Below are 23,487 nucleotides of genomic sequence, written 5' to 3' on the forward strand. Positions count from 1 at the left end.
TCCTCGGTATAAACCGGGAGGAGACACAAATTTGGAGCCATCCGCTTTTGCAAACCCCTTGTGCTTAAGGGAGCAGACAGAAGAAGCTTTAGTTTTGGATAATGAGCAGTTTACTTGAAGCGGGAAAACTTGAATGTGGTGATGATCTCTCTATGACAGGCAAAACTCAGAACAAGTGATGCAGATGAAGCAAGAAATGTTAAAGAGAAGCCTTCTGATTTTTCATCTGCTACCTACATAACAGTATCTATTTGCACAGTCAGCAACATAATATGTTTCTCTCTCTCTCTGCCTCTCTTTCTCCATCTTTAGTGGATGTGATCATCAGTAAGCAGGTTTCTTTGCCCGTTAATGGGAATCCACCCATGGACCTAAGTGTGACCCGCAGGTTGTTACATCCAGGCCCAGATTCGGCCATGCTGGCCCCCCGCCCTCCTTTCTTCATGGGATCCCTCACCGCTCAACATTGTGCCCAATTCTCCCAGCAGCACTTGCAGGTGAGGTCAAACTCAGATGTCAGTTCTCACCTAGTTGAGCTGGACAGTGACATAATGAAGCTTCAGCATGAATTGGACATAGCATGGATCAGTGCACTGGCTGAAATCAGCCAGTTTAAAACGTTACATTGAAAGTTTCTGTTTCTTCAAAATTCAGCATGGAAACAGAGACCAAATACCCTCATGACATTTTGCCCCTGTTCCAAAATTGCTACATCTGGCATTTATTTATCTGACTATAAGATAATGACCGCCTGCCACATCAGCCACAGAAAAAAGCAGCTGCTTTCACCGCAGACCTTTAACCAGGTACTGTGCAGGACTCCTCAGAAATGAGTAAGAAGCAGATTTAGGTTACTATAAACAAACCATTTTCTCGGCATTTAATTTGTTATTGACACTTGTCACAGATTAACTGACTGATGCAACACTTCAGTATCCTGTTTTTTTTCTTCTATTTTTGTAAGCTATCTTATTCGAGATGTGTGTATTTATGTGCTTGTCAGAGACTGACAGTTGCAGCTTTTGTCCTTTGCTTGTGTAGATTTTAAAAATGCATTTCTCTGTGTTTTTTCCGTCAGTATAACATCGAACAAAGGCAAAGAGAGATGAGTGAGGAGAAAAGAGAAGAGCTACATCAGCTGATTCAAAAGAGTAAAAACGAGCAGAGTGAGTCCTGTGTTTTCTGTTTTCTCCACACTGTCATGTGTTTTCATCAGTTCTTTAAGCGACCATAAGGTGGTTTACATGCTCTTCTTCTGAGTCATAGCACACTGTATGTTTTACTGAAAAAGAGGGGGATTTCCAGCAGTACTGTGAGGTATTCTCAGATTCCAGGGAAATTTGCACTCATATCAAACCAAAGTCAAACAAACAAGCTTGTTTTAGGAAAGCGTTTTTATTTTTACAATGTAGAGGAAATGAAGAGTGCAAAGAGGATCTTGGCTCTTACTTCTGAATTTTCTTGACTGCTTCATGGGAAGTTGTAATAGAAAACGGTTGTAATTAGACTATTTAAATACTAAATCACTATTATTTCTTATTGTCATCCACACTCTTGGACATATATCTACCTGCCCTTTGTCTGTGTATGATCTTTTTCTTTCTTGACAGGTGCTATAGCCAGTCCCCTGGTAAAGCAGAAACTTCGGGAACACATAATTATGAAGAGCCAGCCAACCCATGATAGAGTGACTCCCAACCACAGCAGTCCTGCCCCAGGATTCGGGTGAGAGACATCAATGATTTTTCATTGATACAAACACAAAACAAATGCAAACACAGCACACGCTCAGCAAAAACTTTATTGTGGTTACTTAAAATTGACACAGTCTGTTGTTTTGTTTTGGTCACAAGGCTCCGGGTTCCTGATATGTCCCCGAAGCCTCAGCCTACACCCTGTGACCAGCGCGCCTTGAGAAGAACAGGTGAGACTCCTGCGGCTGTAGCCGTGTCTGAGATTGTGGTTCTCACCCTGAGGTTAAATTTGTAGAGGTCATGTGATTTTAAATTTTAAGTCTGCTAGACTGAAATCACCTGCAATTCTAACACTTAATGTTTAAACAACCTGTCTTCATTGTCACTGACCTGTCCAAATAATGGAAAAAGTGAGGGAGAAAAGGCGTGTCCTTTGCATTGAGATGAGAGAAACTCATTTTTACATCAGCCCTGCAGCGTCAAAGAGAGGTTGAACAGCCATAAATAAAACAAACAAACAAAAAACAATAGATACAGTGAGACACAAAGACCTGAGCGGTTATATAACTTGGTAAGGTATGTGTAAAATGAACTGCGTGAGAGTCCAGAGCAGTTCTCCATCACTGTGTGAATGAGAGCGAGCGTGGTCACGCCTTCCTCTACATTTCTCTGAGTACACGTACCATTATTTATTTGCGTTACCCTAGAACCATCAGCGCGCACACACACACACACCCTCCAGTGCATTTGTTGGCTCTGTGACAACACAAATTTTTCTTTTATCCACTTTGAGTCAGCCACTGATTGATTACTTTATTCAGGTTTATTGGGACTGACCAATGTATACAATGGACGTTTTGATTCTCTTGTCCAGGGCTGAGGTATTTGTTTTGTGGGGTTATGGTACAGAAATTGAGCACGTCATTATAGTGTGTGCGTTGTTGAGTCGGTGCTTTCCTGCCAGTGTAGCCGATGTATAAAGCAATGATATAGTAATGTGAGTTTGAGAACTACAAATACCTTTCTTTACTCTTGATGAGAGCTTATGTGCCCATTTCTTCACGTGTGTGTGTGTGTGTGTGTGTGTGTGTGTGTGTGTGTGTGTGTGTGTGTGTGTGTGTGTGTGTGTGTGCAGTGTCTGAGCCCACACTGAAGTGGAAGTTAAAGAAACTCATCACCACAAGGCCAAACCCGCTGCAGCGAAAGATCAGTGCCCCTCCTGCAGTCAAGCACAGGACCGAAACTCTGGGTAAACTATTTACATTCACTTGGATCTCTGTCAGAGTTTTATTCTTCGGCTCTGTTAGCCGTTTCTTGTTAAAGTTTCTTTGATCTCGCCTTTCTAACCTTCCAGAAGCGCTCACCATCAGATTTCAGCACAGCTTGATCAATTTTCCATTATGGCGTAAGCAACTGATACTGATGGGCCTCATAGGTTTCTTTCCATTCTGTCGTGCAGAGTCTTCCCAGAGTGGCAGCAGCAATCCAGCATCAGGGTGCAGCTCTCCAAATGACAGCCTCCATTCAGATAATGGGTCCTTACCACTGGCTCATGAGGTAAGCCCTTTTGTATATATATAAGTACATATAGCAGGTTTTCTTGTCCTCCTTAGCATATAATGAATGCACAGTGAATCCTCAGTGAACTATTTAACCATACACAAGGTTCTCTTAAACTTTTCATTATGCATTAATTTAAACAGTACATCCAACTTCTCTCTGTTCTGAGAAGTAGAAAAATATACACTTGAAGTACTGAAATGCTTAATTTTGATCTTTTCGGTCCTCCATCTATAGCCGAATAGCCGATGTCAAAATAAATTTGTGCAGTTTTCTTTTCACTATGTTGAACATATTTATCCTTGACTTGATAGTTTTGATAGTACTGTATATATAGTACTGTATTTAACACTTTTACTACAATCAGGTTCAGGTTTAGATAAGTAGATATATTTAGAGATCAATAATATGTTAAAAATGTAACGAAAATAACCTTCCTCATTCAGTCACAGAGGCTGTTGCTGAAGGATGGTAATTTAGCTCGATTCACCGTGCCTTCCAATCCCCCTGGGATCCCCAACATCACTGCTGGACTTCCTGCACAGGTGAGCAGTGCTAGGATTTCCTCCAGAATCATTGCATACAATATTGAGGTTGTGCTGCTCCTGTTCCTGAAACTAGCACCACTTTAAAGGACACAGCTTGCATAGATAAACATTCATACTGTTGATCTATTTGTATTCAAGTGCGATATCGTTTCTGAAATAGTGCCTGCACACATGAACACTTATAGAAACTTGTGGTTTCACTTCCTTCTTGAACTGTGTGCGACTTCTATATTTTGTGAGTCTCTCTTGGTAATTTACCACCTTTTTGACTACAATAACACAGTTCAGCAGTCCATCTATGCACTGTGACAGGCTGTCAAACCCCTAAACTATCCATTAATACTTAGCTTTTCTCATTTTTAGACTACCATAAGAGGGAAATTAAATTAAATTAAATTACTAGTGATTGCTTTAGAATTTCCTGTCATCTCCTCTCGTCTTTCATTCTCTTCTCTTTCCCTAGGCTGACTTGCGAGAAGCAAGGCCATTGGCAGTATCTGGTCTCCATCAGGTTTACTTGCCTCTGGAAGAAAGCAGTCCAGCTCTTTCTCAGCGGCTACAGCCTGTGTTCATACTGGATCCACACACCAGGCTTCTGCGCCCCCAGCTTGTCTCTCGTGAGTTGTATTCCTGTTATTCCTCAATGTGCATATTGAACACACTTCCTTTGCATTGCTTACTCAATGGCAAGTCAGTGGGATGGTTGTTCACAGAGTTTATGTTTGTTTTATTTATATAATGTAAGTAAATGTATGTACATATGAATTCTAGATACAATACAACAGCAGTGCATTTTACTTTTTTGAAAAATAGCAGTCAGTAAAAATATGAAATAATGACGACGTAACACATGAATGAGTCCAGTTAAGCCTGAATATGGTGAACTTGGAAACAGAGATGAGTGGAATTTAACAAAACAACCACAGTATGACATTTGCTAAATATATATATATATTGATTGATTGTGTTATTAAAACTGGAAAGTGGGGGCTCTATAAAGAACTACATAACAGTCTGCACTTCACACTTTTTCACATTGTTTATAGTCAAACTCTTTATTAATTAATTAATTTCAACCTCTGACAGGATCTTTTGCTCTAAGCACAGAGATTTAATTACCTCTTTCCATAGTTTTTCTTTTATCCATGATTTCTGAACTGAGCCCAACAAATAAGCATTTCCTTTTCTTCTATTCCTGTAGTGAATCTCTCAGTTTCACCCTGTGAGAAATTGTGCTTCTTCTTTACTGTTATCTTAACCCAAGATTTGTTTTGTTTTTTGTTTTTAAAAAGAGCTATTGCATATGCTAATGCTGAAATAAGGCACCGACTCCGTTCATTCATGACTGATAATGGAAGAGGAAGTCGGGCTCAAAGAATGAGATATATAAAGTAGGGTAGTGTAGGCGCACAGCTCTAAAAATCTGAGTAAAAGAATATAAATAAATGTCTGCCATTCTAAGTACACATAGCTTTAGTTATGAATGGACGCTGACTTGCATCAGATCCATCCTGACTCGCTCTACTGATGCTAAAACAAGTTCAAATGACTGCATTTAAAAAGGTGTGTTTGTGAGAGGTCTCTAAGACTCTATCTAGAGAAGATCGATACCTTGTCTGTGTTGTGCTGTGTTTTTTGTTGCATCATTTTTCAAAATGGCACGAGGGCGCTCTCTGCTGTAAGTGCTGCTCTACATGCAAGCAATGCATGGCTCTCAATATTTTTCTTTTTGAGTGTTTTTAATATGAAATACAGCTGTGGAATATTTCATCCTTCTACAGTTGAGTCCAATAACAATAATCGATTTAGTTTGGATTTTTTTTTTCCTGCATTCTTGTTTTTCACCTTTTCTAAAACATTACGTTTCTTCTCTTCTCCACAGTTCCTGGTTTGAGCACCATCTCTCTGCAGCAGCACCCTCACCTGTCTACTCTGTCCAGAAGAGAAGGTCACAAACCTTTGGAACGAACACGTTCAGAACCGCCACCCTACAGCCACTCACAGTTATCTCTGCAAACCAGCCATCACCCGCACATCCAGCACTCGCTGAACCAGCAGTACCACAGGAGCGGGGTGGAGAGATTCAAGCAGAATTCACACCTGAGCAAGGTGAAAGGAGGCTCATTTCTTAAGAAGTATAATCTAGTACTAACAGATTGACTAATGACCTGCACCTGCTTGGATTTCCTTTTTCATGATCAGTCTTACTGAAATATGTCTTAAAGAGAGTCCTTATTTTAAGAATTGAAAACTGTAAAAGTTCTAGCTTACGTGAGCTGGGAAAAAAAGATAGATAATAGGCTTCCTCTGACACAGATCCCATCAGAGGACATGGACCTAGAGGAGACTGGATCGGGATCAGGTTCAGGGACAGGTTCTGTGTGCGGCTCAGAGCCCGGATCAATTTGTGAGGATGACTATCGGCGGAGACAGAGCAACGCCAGCACAGACTCTGTGTACGACACAGAGTCTACTACCTCCTCCCGGGAGAGCTTGATCGAGCCCTCCTACTCTTACAATCAGGTAAAAGTCACTCTTACATGTGCACACATAGAAATTATTCTTATTTTTTTATTGCCTACTGGCGCATGAATCAGTGAATCTCTTCTAATGACCTTAATCAGTAACATATCTTATCATGAGTGCCCCTTTCTGGTCCACTAATGATTGAGTATTAGTTAGCAGGTTAGCAGACAGTATTATGATTACCATTATCTTGCATCCGTAACATAAATGAATTCTTTCGAATGGAGCGTCTTTTTGCCATCAGGAGGCACTGTTGCCTTGCTAATACAAGCAGAAGACTTTGATTTACAGTATCACTTCAGCATTCTTGGAAGAGCTCACTTTTCTTTATCAACAGTCTGTTTTAGAGAAGGAGAAATAAACACACCAAATAATAAGTCTCTTATTTGAGTTTAGCATATTGTGTATGTGACAGGTTTCCTGCAGGGAGTCTTTACTATGTGCAGCTGCTGATAAATCCTTACATATTCTTGTCTATTGTCTGTTCTTTTTTTCACCCACTGTTCTTGCAGAGGCAGGTGATCCTTAGACCAAGTCTGCAGATAGATCCGCTGGGTGTGCCATCCTTAATTTGGCCTCACCAGCCTGTCAGTCGGTCCCGGTCCTCCCCCGCCTCCACCTCCCTGCCTCCTGCTTCACATCAACCCACCACCATACCTTCCATGTCATTATCCAACCCTGCTACAGACACCCAGCTGCGCTTCACCACAGGTGAGTGACAGTTGATCAGCAACATTAAAAGAAGCATTCCAACTACCTGATGATGTAATTTGATTACAAGATATGACGATGGTATTACAACATTATTGAAGAGGGACAATATGGTCAAATGATGTGTTTCCATGTGTGTGCATTAAGGTTTAGCATATGATGGTCAGATGCAGAAGCACCAGTGTATTTGTGGGGACAACAGCCGTCACGCTGAGCATGCAGGAAGGATCCAGAGCATCTGGTCTAGACTGCATGAAAGGGGCCTAAGGAGTCAGTGTGAGGTATGGTGCACACACATTATCCTACAGATGCATACCCCATGACCATAGCATGCAGTCTAAATGTATATATCTGTATACTTCTATTTCTAGCGCATCCGCAGTAGAAAAGCAACCCTAGAAGAGCTGCAGTCAGTCCATTCAGAAAAACACGTACTTTTATTTGGCACCAACCCGCTCAACCGCCTCAAGCTGGACAGCCGCAAACTCGCTGGTAAGATCAATAACAAACGTGAAGAACACAATGACTATAGCGCAATTGTAATAGTAATAATGATAACAATATGTTCGTGTTATACATTATCCTCTGCAGGAATCCTGTCTCAACATGTTTTTTTGATGTTACCATGTGGAGGGGTTGGGGTAGGTGTTACACACACACACCTAAGCACACAAATTAAACAAGTCATTTTGGAATCTTTTCACTTATCTAATTGCAATGCTGAGCAACAAAAGCTGCATGGGAGGTTATGCCTCATTACACAGTTAAGCTAAGAAGACTACAAATTGCAATTGCTATTGTTTTTGGTTACTTTAAAATCTAAATTATATAAATGTAGGACATTGCATACATCGTTATTGCTCATGGCATATTCATCTACAATAGAGATGTGAGAAAAAGGAAAAGGAGAAGGAAAAAGATAACATAAAGACTGCATAAAAAGACTTCCAAGTGGCTGGATGTGGGGGAAACAGAGTATCAGGATAGAGAAAAGTCAAATTTAAGAGAAAAACAATGGTAGGAGAGCAGATCAGATTAAATGGAACAATGCACTATGGGAAAAGGAACAAAGCGGAGAATGATATGGGAACATTGATTATAATGCTATAAGAACTGTTGTTAGGAGAGGAGAAGACGAAAAGCTGAAGGGGGCTGGGTGTCAGTTGATAAGAGAACTGATCTGCCTGGATTTCCGGCCCTTGGCTACTCTGGTAAAGAGGGGTGATTGGAACAAGATGGCAAAGTCTGTGATAAAAGAAATTCCTCTGATTTCATTGTTCCCCAGCAGTATCAGAATCAGAATCAGAATCAGAATACTTTATTGATCCCTGGGGGAAATTATTTTTTGTTACAGTGCTCCATTTTAAACCAACATTAAGACAAGACAGACAATACACTAACTAAGAATAGTACAATATATACATATATATACATACATACATACATAAGTCACTCATAAATAAATAGTTGGAAAAGAAACATGTGTAGCTGTAGCAGCAAACAGTGTGTTAAGTGGATGCGTTGTACAGGGAGATGGCCACAGGCAGGAATGATTTCCTGTGTCGTTCAGTGGTGCTTTTCGGTAATCTCAGTCTCTCACTGAACGAGCTCCTGTGACTGACCAACATGTCATGGAGTGGGTGGGAGGTGTTATCCAACATTGTCTTTATCTTGGACAGCATCCGCCTCTCCGACACCACCTTGAGGGAGTCCAGCTCCATCCCCACAACATTGCTGGCCTTACGGATCAGTTTATTAAGTCTGTTGGCATCTGCGACCCTCAGCCTGCTCCCCCAGCATGCAACAGCATAGAGGATCGCACTGGCCACCACAGACTCATAGAAAATCCTCAGCATTTTCTGGCAGATGTTGAAGGACCTCAGTCGCCTCAAAAATAGAGACGACTCTGGCCCTTCCTGTAAAGTGCTGTGGTGTTTTTAGCCCAGTCCAGTTTATTGTCAATGTGTACTCCAAGGTATTTATAGTCCTCCACAATGTCAACACTGACCCCCTGAATTGAAACAGGGGTCAAGTGTTTCCTGGTCTTCCTGAAGTCCACGATCAGTTCCTTGGTCTTTGCCACGTTGAGCTGCAGATGATTCTGCTCACACCACGTGACAAAGGAGTCGACCACAGCCCGGTACTCTGTCTCATCATCCCTGCTGATGCATCCAACCACCGCAGAGTCATCAGAAAACTTCTGAAGATGGCAGGTCTCTGTGCAGTGGCTGAAGTCTGTGGTGTAGAGGGTGAAGAGGAAGGGGGAGAGGACAGTCCCCTGTGGTGCCCCTGTGTTGCTGATCACCTTGTCAGACACACACTGTGGGAGACGTACATATTGTGGTCTTCCTGTCAGGTAATCAACAATCCAGGACACCAGAGAAGCATCCACCTGCATCGCTGCTAACTTATCACCCAGGAGGGTCGGCCTGATGGTGTTGAAAGCACTGGAAAAGTCAAAAAACATGACCCTCACAGTGCTCGCCGGCTGGTCCAGATGGGTGTAGACACGATTGAGCAGGTAGATGATGGCGTCCTCAGTTCCGAGACGAGGCTGATAAGCGAACTGAAGGGGATCCAGGTGTGGTCTTACTATGGGTCGCAGCTGGTCCAGGATGAGCCTTTCCAGGGTCTTCATGATGTGGGAGGTCAGTGCCACGGGCCTGTAATCCTGGGGGCCACTGGGACGTGGCGTCTTTGGTACAGGGACGAGGCATGATGTCTTCCACATCACCGGGACCCTCTGCAGACTCAGACTCAGCATAAACAGTTTATGAAAGACTCCACACAGCTGGGGGGCACAGGTCTTGAGGACAAGGGGACTCACTCCGTCTGGTCCAGCAGACTTGCCTGAGTGAAGTCTCCTCATTTGCATCTCAACCTGGTATTGAGTGAAGGTGATGGGTGGGGGAGGGGTGTCAGGAATCTCACAGGAGGCATTCCTGACATCATTCCTAGCATCATGCCACCAATAAATGACTTCTGACAAACAAGTACCATAGAAATTTTTTTTTAACTTAGAGCAGAAACAACAAAGAAAGAGTCGATGTACAAAGAAAAGTCTCTAAACAATGGTTGGCATAATGCACACAGAAGTTTAAGCTTATTTTTAGCAGATGAGCAAAATCTAATAACAGATTAAAATCTGTAGCTGACTTTTAAACTGACTGCAAGCATCTCTCCTCGTTTTTCTGTCAGGTGGATATTGATACAGTCTGGAATGAACATCACACATCAGCAGCCTCCCGCATTGCTGCAGGATGTGTCACAGACCTGGCACTGAAGGTGGCACAAAGAGAGCTGAAGGTGTGTCTTTATAACCAAATACCTCGATGCCATGGGCTTTGTCAAGAATTTCAAAACTGCAGTCTATCACCATAATGTGCTGCAAACCTTGGCAAAGCACCCACTATTGGTTATAACGACATAAAGACGTGAACCTTTTTCACGTGTGGAGATCTGGCGTTATAAAAGCAGCAAAGTGTTGAAGGTTTTTCTGCCTTTTTTTACAGAATGGCTTTGCAGTTGTGAGGCCCCCTGGACACCATGCAACCCATTCCTCCCCTCTGTAAGTACAGCAGTGTACACGCACACACCACACACACACACACGGACACATACCAGGAGCCAGCAGGCCTGCAAAGTGTTTCAAAGGATTTATTGCAAACCAGCTATACTTCTGAGCAAGAGAGAGAGACAGAGTGCCCGGCTCTCTCTACCTTAATGTATGTGTGTCTGAGTCTGTGCTGTGTGTTACCTGCTCGACGCCCGAGGCAAACTTCCTCCTCCACTCAGTTTCTTTTAAGCTTTCAAGGCACAAAGCAAAGCACCTCAGAAGAGCAGTGTACATGTGCGTGCACAGTAAATGTGGGTCTTTGTGTGGATGTGCATACTTGCGTGCATGAATTTGTGTCAGTCTTTGATTAGAGGCATTAGCCAAGTAACCACATTCAGCTGGGACTCTATGCGTGTGTGTCTGTATCTGTGTGTGTGCTCAGCATTGCTTGTCACTGGTTATTTATGGGATGATAATGACTTTTCTTGATGAGCAAAGTTTAGACAGCTTATAATATATACCGTTCACAGAGACAGTCACACTTTACGACCCATGCTGACACTGCCACTTCCAACATTCCTCCATTGTTTTTCCTACATCAACACTTTTTTTTTGCATACCTTTATAGCGGATAGTGAGTGTTTAGGGATCGGCTGCACCGAGTTGTGAGTTCATTTCTCTAAAATGATCTCACACGTCCTGCCCGCTGCTCTCGCTGCACTATCATTTGGAATGAGGAGTGGGTTGTTTTTTGTTTTATTTTTGATAACCTTGGTTGTCTATTTGTCAGAGAATTTGTGGGTTCTGCATTTCTCAAGAGTGTGAGATTTTCTACTCAGCATAACGTTTTTTGTTTGTCAGCAGACGAAACAGCTCGAACTGAAACGTCCTCATTTCTCAAATATTTGCTGTAAACATTAACGTGGCAGGATCATCCCTCTGTGACTTTCAAGCTGGAGTCAGCGCTGTGACTGTCGCAGCCTGGAATAAATAGCCACCATATGATAACTGGAGCCTTTCCTTAGAGGTTCCTAAGGTCCATATGGTGGTTCTGTGATATTAATTTAGTGAAGATGTCGTGATAAAGACATGTGGCTGCCACTCTTCCTGTCTGTTTGTCCACAGGGGCTTCTGTTTCTTCAACTCTGTGGCCATCGCTGCCAAGCAGCTCCAGCAGAAACTCAGCGTCAGCAAGATCCTCATTGTGGACTGGGTGAGGACCCACCGCATGACCAGCATCACTGGTCTCCACATGGACAGGAATAAACACACAAAAACACAGATGCAAAGGCACACAAATGTGTTGTAGGTACAAACAAGGTCCCAGATGCAGTAGCACTGCTATTTATCATTTAATTGAATTAGACACTGTTATCTCTGGTAGCCATGTGTGAGCTGAACGCTCTCACACCAGGGTTGAGGTCTTCACTCAAAAAATGTAAAATATTAGACTTTGTCTTAAAGACCAATCTTTTGCATAACACAACAGTTATATATCTTGTCATATAACTGCCAGTTATTTGACAATATAGCTATACCATAACAATGTATGTCCACAAATCCCTTTATTAATAAGAGACATAGGAGGATGTGGACCTGATCGCCGCACATCTCCATCTCCAAGTTATACACTACTTCTGTCCGGTACTCCATAAAAAGACATGAAAGTCTACATTTAATAATTTTTTTATTCCACCCATTATACAGTTCACATCTGCAGATATTGATCCACTATCACATGGTCACCTCTGTTCAGCATGTGTGTATAAGATCTTGCATGCGCTCTGTCATTGTTAGTTACTGCATCAGCACTGACTAATACCTGATTTATTAAATACAATTAAAATGCGTCTCCTGTTGACAGGGAAAAGCATGAATGCTTTACAGATTTTTCTTCCTGCGTTAGGGGTCATATGTTTAACACATGCTTTTGACTTAAAAAAAAATACACTGCTCAATATAAAACATACAAATTGTTTTGAAAATGCCAAGGTTAAAATTCTGTGTGAAATAACAGCGCGAGTCCTTGGCAGCTTCATAACTAATCATATAATCACTCTCCAGGATGTACACCATGGCAACGGCACCCAGGAAGCCTTCTACAGCGACCCAAGTGTGCTGTACATCTCTCTACATCGCTATGACGATGGCAACTTTTTTCCTGGTAGTGGACACCCCAGCGAGGTAAGTACAAAACACTCCTCCACAGCCATGCTGTGCTTTTCTGCTTTTGCTTATAATCCTGGTATCAGTTTTCTGATTGATGACAGTGAACACATTAGCCTAACAAGACCACAGGTTCTTCTTTTTGATTGTGGACATTCATGTGGCTATTTCTCATTACTAACTTGGCTGCCTGAGACAGTTTATAACAATATAATCAAAGACATCGTGAAGACAGATATGCTGGCACAGAAATGTTTGGTAATTATGTGATTCCTTTAGGATATTAGGGATCTCAAACGCTTATGTTTAACATTTACTTGCTAAAACAGGAAGAATTATTGGCCATTCAGTCAAGGAATTATCTGCATAATATAAACTTCCAACTGCAAAATCAGTTTGGTTGTGACTGACTTTTCACGATTGCAGTCTGCACTATAGATCTGTTCTCCAGCAGTGTATGGATGTGAGAGTCAAATATATGACCAGTCAGAGTCAATTACATCACAATTACATTACATTACTAATACAACTGGATTCATGACGCTATAATTTGAGCAACGAAGGTTACGGTTCACTTTTGTTAACTGTCAGTCCGGCATCGTCATGACAACCTATTACGGATAGCCCAGATGTCTTTTGAATTCACCATGTGCTCATCTCATTGTGTTTGTGAGTGGTTTACGTCGAATTTCAAATGTATTTAAGCAACTTCAGGTCTTTGGATGTTGAAGCTTCCCAGCAGGATGTGCACGGTTTTGCATGCCTATGTTTGCATACAGGATATTGAGATGCCTATGAATTCTGCCTGTGGTCTTACCAGAAACCAAGTGTGATGACAGCCCTCGGGCAGATGTACTGACCCGAACCCACGCTGGCATTCATCGCCCGCTCAGTCACTCGCATTCCCTCATATATTCGCCCATCTCCCCCAACAACAATGCGGATAAAATAGTCAGTGTTTTCTCATAAAATCCCACGAGGAGGGGACGCGGCATAAAATGCTTTTTTGGCTTGGATGTGGCTTTGCCTTAAGTGGCCTCTCAACCTCTGGTGAACAGTGCGGTAAACCTCTGGAGTCTCGCTGTCCCCCGTGTAGGTATATAACGCACCATGGGGTAGGGGGTGTGATGTCATAGGCATAACAGAGAGTGCCGAGTACCTCACAGAAACCAGCACAGGCCTAATCCAGTCCAGCAATTCTTGAAACATGAAAGAGAGAAAGAGGACAGAGGGGAGTGCAAGAAACTTGGAGCTATAGAAGGAGTTGCGTGTGTGCGTGTGTGTCCACGAGCACGTGCGAGCGTGCATGCGGGTACATTACCAGTTGGCAGAGGACAGGAGGCCTCATGTGTTTTTCGTTTGCCCTGTGAACATCCCGTCCACTGAGAGAAGAATGGAGACAGACGCTCTGCGATGCTCATCAGCATTCTTTTCTCTTTCAAGCATCCTCTCACACCCATGCACACACACACACGTACGCACACACAAAGAAAATTACCACACATCTTTGCCAAGTGCGTGTCAATCAACCGCCTCAATCTCTCTTCAAACTGACACATTGACTGATGGTGAAAGGCCTAGAGAGCAGCTAAATGGCTGCTAGCAGGACTACAAAGAGAGAGGCAGGAATCCTTAAACCTTCTTTCCAAAGACCCGGGACTCACTTCACTTTCTGCCCCAAAATATTTGAGGTCAAACTGACAGGAGATCCACTCGACTTTGTGTACTCTGCTTGGCAATTTCAAGTACACGCCAAGTCCAATACAGCTTGAAAAAAATCACTCAAATATTTACAACATGTAAAATGAGCAGTATAGCGCAGTATGTCATGTCTTTTCATTTGACATGTCATACACATGAAACTCTCTAAACATCCATATAAAAAAGCACATTATGCAGTCATTTCAATCACATAGCTTTTCAGTACATAAAACAGTATGCAACATGCGGTATGTGACTCTTATTTGTAGTTGTTTTTTTGTCTTTTTTTATATAACATGCAACAGTTGCCAAATGAAAAGTACTTCCCAGTATAGCTGTAAGCCTAAATCTTGGGAACCGTTAACGGGTGTAACTCTGTTGTGGCTCCGGGTGATTTATAAGGCCATTTGACAAATTGTATCAAAATCAAAATGGAGGGACAGGGGTGTTGAATTAACAGCCATCCGTCTTTCATTTAGGAATCATAATCACTCCCTCGTGCTGCCTTAAAGAGATGCAGCCACTTCGCCTCGGTTGCTGCAATGCAAAAGTTTTGCAACAGCGGTGCTGATTTTGTGAACATTTGACACAAATCTGTCAACGTCACACAGTTTCTCAACTTTCGCTGGGACTCATTAACTTTCTCGACATTGACGGACACTCTTTCTCTCTGACACACGCACCCCCCTCTCTCTCCCCCTCTGTGTTTGTCTTCATCCAGGTGGGTGCAGGTCCAGGTGAGGGCTTCAATGTCAATGTAGGATGGACCGGAGGACTAAACCCTCCAATGGGCGATGCTGAATACCTGGCTGCGTTCAGGTAAAGAAGTTCCTATAATACTGTAGTAATGAAGCATTTAAAGGTCTATACTGGTGTTTGAGATACTTGCCAAAATAAAATGAAGGTAGCATAGACCTCAAAACTTGAGATAGGTGTTCACCCCCCTAGAACATTATATTTACGTTTGACTTCTCTTACGGTTAGTGTCACACATTGTGTTGCCAGCAGTGTTTCTCGCTTGTTGCGCTCTCATTCTGGCTTAAAGCTCAGCAAGCAGCACGTAATTGCTTGCCGAATATTCAGTTTTGAATCCAAGGTACACTTATCTCCTCCTTCGTCATGTCAGTGCGCCTATCAACCTTCAGCAGTCAACACAACAGCTGTGCATGCAGCTCAGCTCGCTTATGAAAGCACTTTAGTCATTTAGCATCCTCCACACACATCTCTAATACGCAAGCTGATCACTCCCAGGTAAAGCACATTCTGTTCAAATCACAGTACCACGAATACGCATGTTGACTATGAGCCAGCTGCTACCCAGTGTCAGTACACTTTGTATGGGAAGGGCTAAACAATAATGATTTTTTTATATAACATGTGTAATTACACATTATCGATATCATTTTTGAACTAATTCCAGAGGCCTACGTAGGCGTGTTACCCAGACACACCTTTGGTCTTGCAGCACTTTTCGTTTCATTCAAGCTATTTTTCTTGAATGAATATGCTTTGATTCTGCTCCACACTCTCAAACACACGTAATGAACTCAGAATGTTTCTGTCAGCAACACTGGCTCGCCACCAGATGATTAAGCTCTCTACATGGTGCTGCATGCACCAGACACAGTGGGTGGGCCCCTCGTCAACGGAAAGATGCTAATGAGCTAACCCATTCTGGTAAAATCCATACAGCCAATAGGCATCCTCAGAAACACTAAGTCCAGTGTTTACTGGAGCCCTGGATACTAATTAAGAAACAACTGGTCCTTTCCTGAGCAGCCGTCTGGTTTTGGTATTTTTTATCCAGTTTGGGGAAATGGCAAGCTTTTTCATGTGTAAAACTTCCTTAGTAAACCGCAGTAGAGTACTGTACTGTATTGTGTGTTACACATAAAAGCTAATATCAAATCATAGCTCTGTAGCGCAGCAGTGTCGTGGTGGTCCGTGGCAGTTGGAGGCACATACCGTGTAGCCGTGTCCGGGGCAACCTTTATCATATGTCACCACAGAGAGACCAGAATTCCTCAGTTATAATTGGTTGGGTTTGGGGTTAGAAACAAAGAACAACTTATATTAAGTTTGAATCATTTTTCTGTGAACTTTGCCACCATTCTGTGAATTAACCAGTGCAAATAAATGCGTAGCATGCTTTACAGACAAAATTTAATGCATCATGAATTTGTGTTTATGCAATTAAGTCTACCTAACCTCGTGCCAGCTCTGTAATTCAATTTGATTTAGATGACAGGGTGTTCCAGACTCTCTGTGTTTCTGCTCGGGATGGAACAGAAAACTAGCCAGAGTGCGGTTACTGATGATGTGTGTCTCTGTTTTTGGGTGTGTATCGAAGGAATATTGTGGTCGGGAGTGGTGGTGGGACTCTAGTACAATCAAGAGAGAGCTCAGCTGCTTTGAGATTAAGCTTCATGATGCATTTCGTATTTGTGTGGAGGATTACTAAGACGGTCAGAATTTAAGCTCGGCCGAATCACCAGTAGCACACCATGAATCAAACTTGCAGTTTCAAAGGAAGAGCATGCATATGCAGGTATTGCAATGTGTACATAGTGTGTATGTGCATGTAAATACATTTCCTGTGTATTTCCAAGTGGCTACTGACCAATGATGAACTGTGGAGGAGAGGAGAATAGAGCAGAAGAGAGGAGAAGAAGTGGGGGGTACATTGTTAGGGAATCCAAAGGCGGCGTAATTAGGCCCAATGGATCCCAGATGGCTGGCTGTCAGTGACGTGAGAAGAGGGACGAGCTCCTAATAGGAACCAGACGCACACAAACGTCTTTGAACTGCCGCTGAGAGGGGGTGGTGGGGGAGAGTGAGAAAGAATCAAACGCGGCATGGGCCGTGTGCTCTTGCTAAAAAACTGGCAGCTAGAGACAAGAGGAAGTAAGAAGGAGAGCAAAGAAGCAAGAAAGCTGGGCTCCCATGAGTGGAGTTTACAGTCTGTGGACACCTCAGCCTATTTATGTCAAGGGTCTCCCTTTACCTGTTTGTAACATGCAGAGAAAAACTTTTAATTGTGTCCCACTTGTAGACCCATATCTATATAGATAGATAGATAGCCAAGTAAGGTATGCAGAGCACTCGTTCTTCTTTTTTAACGGCTTCACATTTAAACAGTTGCACACATTCACACCTGGGAGGTGCCCCACCTTCCACGGTTGGCTGCTTACCAAGAGTGGATCAAGAACAGAGATGAAGCACTTGGAGCACTGCCTTTGATAATTTCTCTTTTCATGATTTTCAAATAGTGGAGCTATTTGCAATCACTTACAATTAAGTAAGTGTTTGCAGTTAACAGTCCAGATAAAAGTTGTGAAGTATATGAATGCTCTTTGTGAAATCAGTCACTTCAACTCTTTTTTTTTTTGTTCAAACTCTCTTCATTACAATAATTAATCTGTTACAGCCTGCTCTGATGTTAATTTGATCACACATTATGTTCTACTCACCCCACCCCTCAGTTCTCATTTTCTCTCAAATCATGAACACCTGTTGAAAAAAAAATTACTTCTTAAATGTGCTGTCTAATTTCTGCCTGGCCACACTGCTTGATGAATAGAACATAACACGCAGTGTTTGCTTTACGCCATTGCGTTTCCTTTTGTGGTCCTCAGAGCTGTGGTGATGCCCATCGCTCACGAGTTTTCCCCTGATGTCGTCCTCGTGTCAGCTGGCTTTGATGCTGTCGAAGGACATCCATCATCGCTCGGAGGATACAAGGTTACAGCCAAGTGTAAGGTTCACCCAGCCTCTCATTCAGCACACTTCCTGATCAACGTGCTCTTATGAGCCTTATGAGTTATAATAAATATTTGCATGTCCTGCATTTGTTAGATTTCTTATTATTACAGTTACAAAGGTTGGCTATCCTTCACAGACTGTTGTCAAACAGATAAACACTCTTATACTGTGCAGACTTAGTGCTGATGTCAGATATTATCACTGATGTGTAACGCAGTTTTCAGAGTGCAGCTTTGTAGAGAAGTTAAAGTTTGTTTGTAGAACCTGTTTCTTTATATGAGCCAGTCTTTATGTTTAACTAAAACTCATCACCATAATAGACTGTATATAAAAATGCACATAGGCACTGTGATGTCATTCTTTGGTTTGTTAAGCCCCAATTTGAAGATTTTAGTATTATGGACAGTTCTTTTTTGAGTAGTTTCTCAAGCCAGATCATCTGCTCTGTTAGCAAGCTAAACCTGTAAATAGCCGCTATCCGGTGCTAATATGTGAATCAATTATTAGTAAACTAACTATAACTTGGACCCAGACTTCTTGGGATCTTCTTCAGTTGTTAAAAAGTTGTTAAAATAGTTAAAATGCTCCACATGTAACCACTGTCTACATGTGCAGTCCAGTTAGTGGAGGTGAAGCAGGCAGCTGTTACAGTAGCTGCATCAGTGTACCTGCCACATCTCCAATTATATTAATTTTACACTTCAAAAAATGTAGTTTAACCAGTCCTAAAACAATCTGTAAAACTTTCATATAGATGGAAATGAGCTGTATAGACCAAACCCGTTTTTGTAGCAGGCTGTATACTCATATATATTTATTTCTGCTGCAATTATTTTAATATGAGAGTCTATGGAGATTGACTCGTTTTGCAGGCAGCCTCAAGTGGACATTAGTGGAACTGCAGTTTTCAGTGCTTCAGCATAGGCTTCATTTTTTAGGCTTCAGACCTTTGCAAAATAAGAAATGATGTCACCAGTCAACATGATGTTGTGAAATTATTCTCAGTAATTTGTCAGAGTCCGGTGTGCAAAGTGTGGCTAACTTTCCACAGCACTGATATAATCCCATACAATCAATTTCTGGCTTAACCTTTGTGTATTCGGTTTTGTGCATGCTTTGTTCTCCACCAGGTTTTGGCTTCCTGACCCGTCAACTGATGTCACTGGCCGGCGGTAAGGTGGTCATGGCTCTGGAGGGTGGGCATGACCTCAAAGCTATCTGCGATGCCTCCGAAGCCTGTGTGAGCGCCTTGCTGGGCATGGAGGTTGGATGTGTTTTTGCGCATACAGAACATGTGTCTTTTCACAGATACCTACAGCATGTTTCCCTCTCTAACCTCTGACCACATGTGCCACAGGTGGAGCCTCTGTCCCAGTCGGTGTTGGACCAGAAGCCCTGTGAAAATGCGGTGCTTTCTCTGCAGAAAGTCATCCAGATTCATGGTGAGAATACAACATGCAGCATCAAAAACCATCACCAACATGACACTGAGCAGTCTTGTGAAACTTGTGGAAAATATTGATCTAAAAAAATAATCTTCGTTTCATTAGTTTGAAAGATTTTGTTGCTGTTTTTTTTAACTTCATTCTCCACTGTTTGCCTCAGTTGTCTTTAGTATCTTACTCTCTAAGGTTGGCCATAAGCTATTTGAGTCATAAACACCTTTAAACTGTCAAAAGAAATAGTAAATCAAAAACAAATGTCCATCATTATCTTGTGGAAGTGGAAGAGATGGCTAGCAGTCACTGGATGTGCTCGCTTCCAGAATTGTTTCTCAAGAAAGTTGCTGTAATGGGAAAGTTAGTAATGGTCCTTGGGCTGAAATATGTGCTTTTATTTGAAAATGAGATCAAAGAAAGGGCTTGCTTGCAAAATTAATAATTATACCACTATGTTCACTTCCTTATACATGAAAGGATTTCAAGTCAAGTCAGATTGTTTTAATATTGGCCCAAAAATCACACCGTGCGGCTACAGCATCCTCTCTCCGCGGATAAAAAGAAACACTTCAAGATGAGCAACAGAGGAGGAAGAGTGAAATTACATCAACGCTACTAATTCTAATGACTGTAGAGCAATTTAGCATTTTTATTTGAAAGGAATTTCATCAAAATATTTTTCGGCTCCATTAAAAACGTTTTCGTCAAGCTAAAATAAAACATGTCTATTTTTTTCCATCACTAAGTCTTCTCACATCGCCCCTACTGTCCGACCACCTCTCCTCCTTTACACCCCTGTCTCCCCATCTCTCCCTCCAGCCGTCCCACACACAGACAGACAGACACACACACATACGCACACACACAGCCGCCCTGGCTCCAATTATCTTCAAACACTTCTCTGGCACACGACCTTCGCAACATCCCCTTCTGATTGCACACAAATGTTATCCCAACCAAATTAGATTAATTAAAAATATTTGAATAGCCACAAGAATGTTAAGCCCATAATTTAGGCCCGGGGTGAAATATATGTGAGTTGCATTCGCAGCCAGAACACACACGCTCAGAGATGAGCACATTTGCAAACTCAAATTTTTTTTCCTTTCGCTGTGTGACACGGGACTCGAGGCCCTGAGAGAACAGATTGAATTTGAGTTTACATTCGTGAAATTATCAACATGGATATTTAGACCACGGGCTGTTTATGTCACAGTCATTGCTTATATTCAGATCAAACGGCTACAACTAGCGGATCAAACACCGTGCAGTGCTCTTTAATAATGGAGACGCCTTCCCTCAAGGAACAATTCAGGATGAAAACAGCTCTGAAATACCAATGAATGCGGCCATTAATCTTTTCTCTCTCCTGTTTTCCTCCCTCCTCTCCATCTTTTTTCCATTCTTCGCTTCCCGCAGGTGAGTACTGGCAGAGTTTGAAGGATTCGGCCTCCACAGTGGATATGTCCTACTTGCAGGCGCAGAGACGAAGACTGAGACGAGACTCGGACAGCGAGGCTGTCAGCGCCATCGCCTCTCTGTCGATGGGGTCTCTTGCATCTGACAGGTAGGGGCAGCTCTGTGTTTCATATCTTCTGCTTTAGCACTGCCATAATGTTGTACTTTATGCACGTTTAACCCTTATCTTTCTCTTTGTCATCAAGGAAACCGTCTGAGAAATGATGGAGAAAAGGTGATTCTCCCTGAAGAAAGACTCAAGCCTCTACACACTCCACACACACGCACACAAACACGCAAAGCAGCGCTTTGGATCGTCACTGGAAGCAGATGTCACTTCACAAAAACTCCACCTGTATTACTACTGGCTGAATTCTGACCCATCTGATCCAAACACACACACACACATCGACGACCGGCAATCATCTGGGCCGCGTTCTCACTCTCATCCCTCGCTGCAATGAGAGCTAAAGCTAAAAGAGACACCCAGGTGCAGATTAATGAAGGGTTTTGCAACAACGTGATGTAGCATATACACCTTGAGAGAAAAACACATCTCTGCACATTTGCAGACTGAATTAAAATGACTCCAGCACAACTCTGAGCAAGAGCCCCAAGACTGTTAGAAGGAAGGGTCAAAGGTCGCCTCAGCTTATCGAAGCCACTCAGTTTGAGAAGAAGGAGTCGTCCCCAAAAGTACGTGCGAGTGATGGAGCGCAGACGTATCCCTCGGCCGCGATGTCATTCGTCTGCGTGCGACCGCGATCGAGCGGGTTTTTCTGATCATCCTGCACTGCACGTTTGTTCTCATCATCAGTTCATCTGACCGGAGGAACACTTTTTTTGGGGGGGGATGACATTGTTTTTTAAGAATCATGAGTGAAGCTACAATGAGGTCTGACATACATATTTTTTTTCAGCGTTTTCATCATTTCTTTCTTGGCGTACCCAGGGCGAGCGCGTGTAGCAAGACCTCGGATTGCTGCAGTTATTTGTATCGCTCCTCTGAAGTGCATCTTAAATATGTAGATATGCTGTAGTTAGTGGTGGTAGCATTAGTCACAATGAAGAGCTGATACCTCCAGTCGCTGTGGTATTGATATTCGGGGGAAGGGGGGATAATAAGCCTGTCAGATAAGACAGAATCACCCATGATGCCTCAATGCAGTGTAACCACTCAGTAATGATTGTACAAGTGACAATGCACATCAGTTTTTAACATTTTGGATGAGACTCGCATCCAAACACTCACTCACACAAAGTGCACTTATCTCGCCCTCGGAAACGAGGGTCAGAGCGACTCGGGTCTCAAAATCTGAACTTTGATGTTTCTACCTGTGGATGAGCATTCCTGCTGTATTTGTTACATGTTTTTTTTTCTATTATTATTATTTTTTTTTTTTTTTTTAATCTGATCTGTCTTCTGTTCATCCCCTACGTAGCGCCAGTCTATTTACTGTCATCCTCGGAGATGTTACGCTCCCCGGACCAAACAATGGCATGATAGTGGTTTAGTTAGGATGAAGCAATACTGAGATAGTTAAACATCCACACAGTGCAATTGGACACAGGTTAAGTACAACCAAAGCTTATGAGAACAATGTGTTGTCCCTGGACTGGCATGGCCTGAAGAACTTCAAAGACTTTGAAGACTTTGCGAATGTTTCTTTTCTCAATCCAAACAGTCAAAAAGCACCAAAAAAAAAACGCAGGACATTTATATACGCAAATCAATTCGACATGACTCCTATTTATATATTCAGATTCTGTGTCTTTGAAGTGCTCTTTGCATGTCTAACATGATTGTGATGGTGCTAATACAGTATGTCTGATTGTTTGTTTTTTATTTTTAGTTTGTTTGTATTTTACGTTGCACTCTGTATGTAACTCACGGCCTTTCCGACATTTGTTGATGTTACGAAAATGTGAAAAACGAAAGACATCCTGTAGGACATCCTGATGGAGGAGCGTAGCTTTCAGTCGTTGTTTGTTTTTTAAGAACGTTCACGACAGCGACCTGATATATCACGTGTCTTAATCAGTGTAAATGATCTATTTTTTTATTTGAGCCCAAATAATGAACCCTGTGCATACTCGGAGACCAAATTATCAGTCGAAGGATTGTTCTGACCAACCTGTGTAAAGGTAGCCTTAACAAACTGGAATTTTTACTTTAGGTCAAGTCCAGTTTTCTTTATAACTGACTGTCTTGATTTTTTTTTCTGTACAGTGTACATAGCGACATTGGTTTTGTTGTCTTACTTTTGCCTTTTTCTACTATTTTCACCCAAAAAAACCTAATAAAGGTAAATTATGTACATTTTAAGAAAGATCAGTTGTTTCTTTTTTCCTATTTTACTTTTTTT

At 42.2% G+C, this 23,487-nt stretch overlaps 1 protein-coding gene across 2 annotated transcripts in view; it reads left to right on the plus strand.

Annotated features, from left to right (window-relative positions):
• Nucleotides 1-23,469, plus strand: part of LOC146574011 (histone deacetylase 7-like) — a 43,551-nt gene extending 20,082 nt beyond the window's left edge. For both annotated transcript variants that reach the window (XM_085273541.1, XM_085273543.1), the window contains exons 2-25: nt 313-497; nt 1,079-1,166; nt 1,611-1,725; nt 1,854-1,924; nt 2,830-2,943; nt 3,154-3,251; nt 3,701-3,799; nt 4,266-4,419; nt 5,685-5,911; nt 6,119-6,325; nt 6,841-7,039; nt 7,187-7,320; nt 7,411-7,531; nt 7,631-7,680; nt 10,238-10,345; nt 10,552-10,607; nt 11,721-11,808; nt 12,660-12,779; nt 15,184-15,281; nt 18,098-18,216; nt 19,355-19,488; nt 19,582-19,666; nt 21,083-21,230; nt 21,328-23,469. In XM_085273541.1, coding sequence (XP_085129667.1) covers nt 313-497; nt 1,079-1,166; nt 1,611-1,725; nt 1,854-1,924; nt 2,830-2,943; nt 3,154-3,251; nt 3,701-3,799; nt 4,266-4,419; nt 5,685-5,911; nt 6,119-6,325; nt 6,841-7,039; nt 7,187-7,320; nt 7,411-7,531; nt 7,631-7,680; nt 10,238-10,345; nt 10,552-10,607; nt 11,721-11,808; nt 12,660-12,779; nt 15,184-15,281; nt 18,098-18,216; nt 19,355-19,488; nt 19,582-19,666; nt 21,083-21,230; nt 21,328-21,346 — 2,837 coding nt within the window. In that variant the 3' untranslated portion in view covers nt 21,347-23,469. The remainder of the gene's footprint in view (nt 1-312; nt 498-1,078; nt 1,167-1,610; nt 1,726-1,853; nt 1,925-2,829; nt 2,944-3,153; nt 3,252-3,700; nt 3,800-4,265; nt 4,420-5,684; nt 5,912-6,118; nt 6,326-6,840; nt 7,040-7,186; nt 7,321-7,410; nt 7,532-7,630; nt 7,681-10,237; nt 10,346-10,551; nt 10,608-11,720; nt 11,809-12,659; nt 12,780-15,183; nt 15,282-18,097; nt 18,217-19,354; nt 19,489-19,581; nt 19,667-21,082; nt 21,231-21,327) is intronic.
• The last annotated feature ends 18 nt before the right edge of the window (nt 23,470-23,487 follow it).

Source organism: Mchenga conophoros, linkage group LG5 (assembly GCF_057382185.1).
Source record: "Mchenga conophoros isolate Kocher_MC1m ecotype Shallow Benthic linkage group LG5, M_conophoros_male_GT1.1, whole genome shotgun sequence".
NCBI lineage: Eukaryota > Metazoa > Chordata > Actinopteri > Cichliformes > Cichlidae > Mchenga > Mchenga conophoros.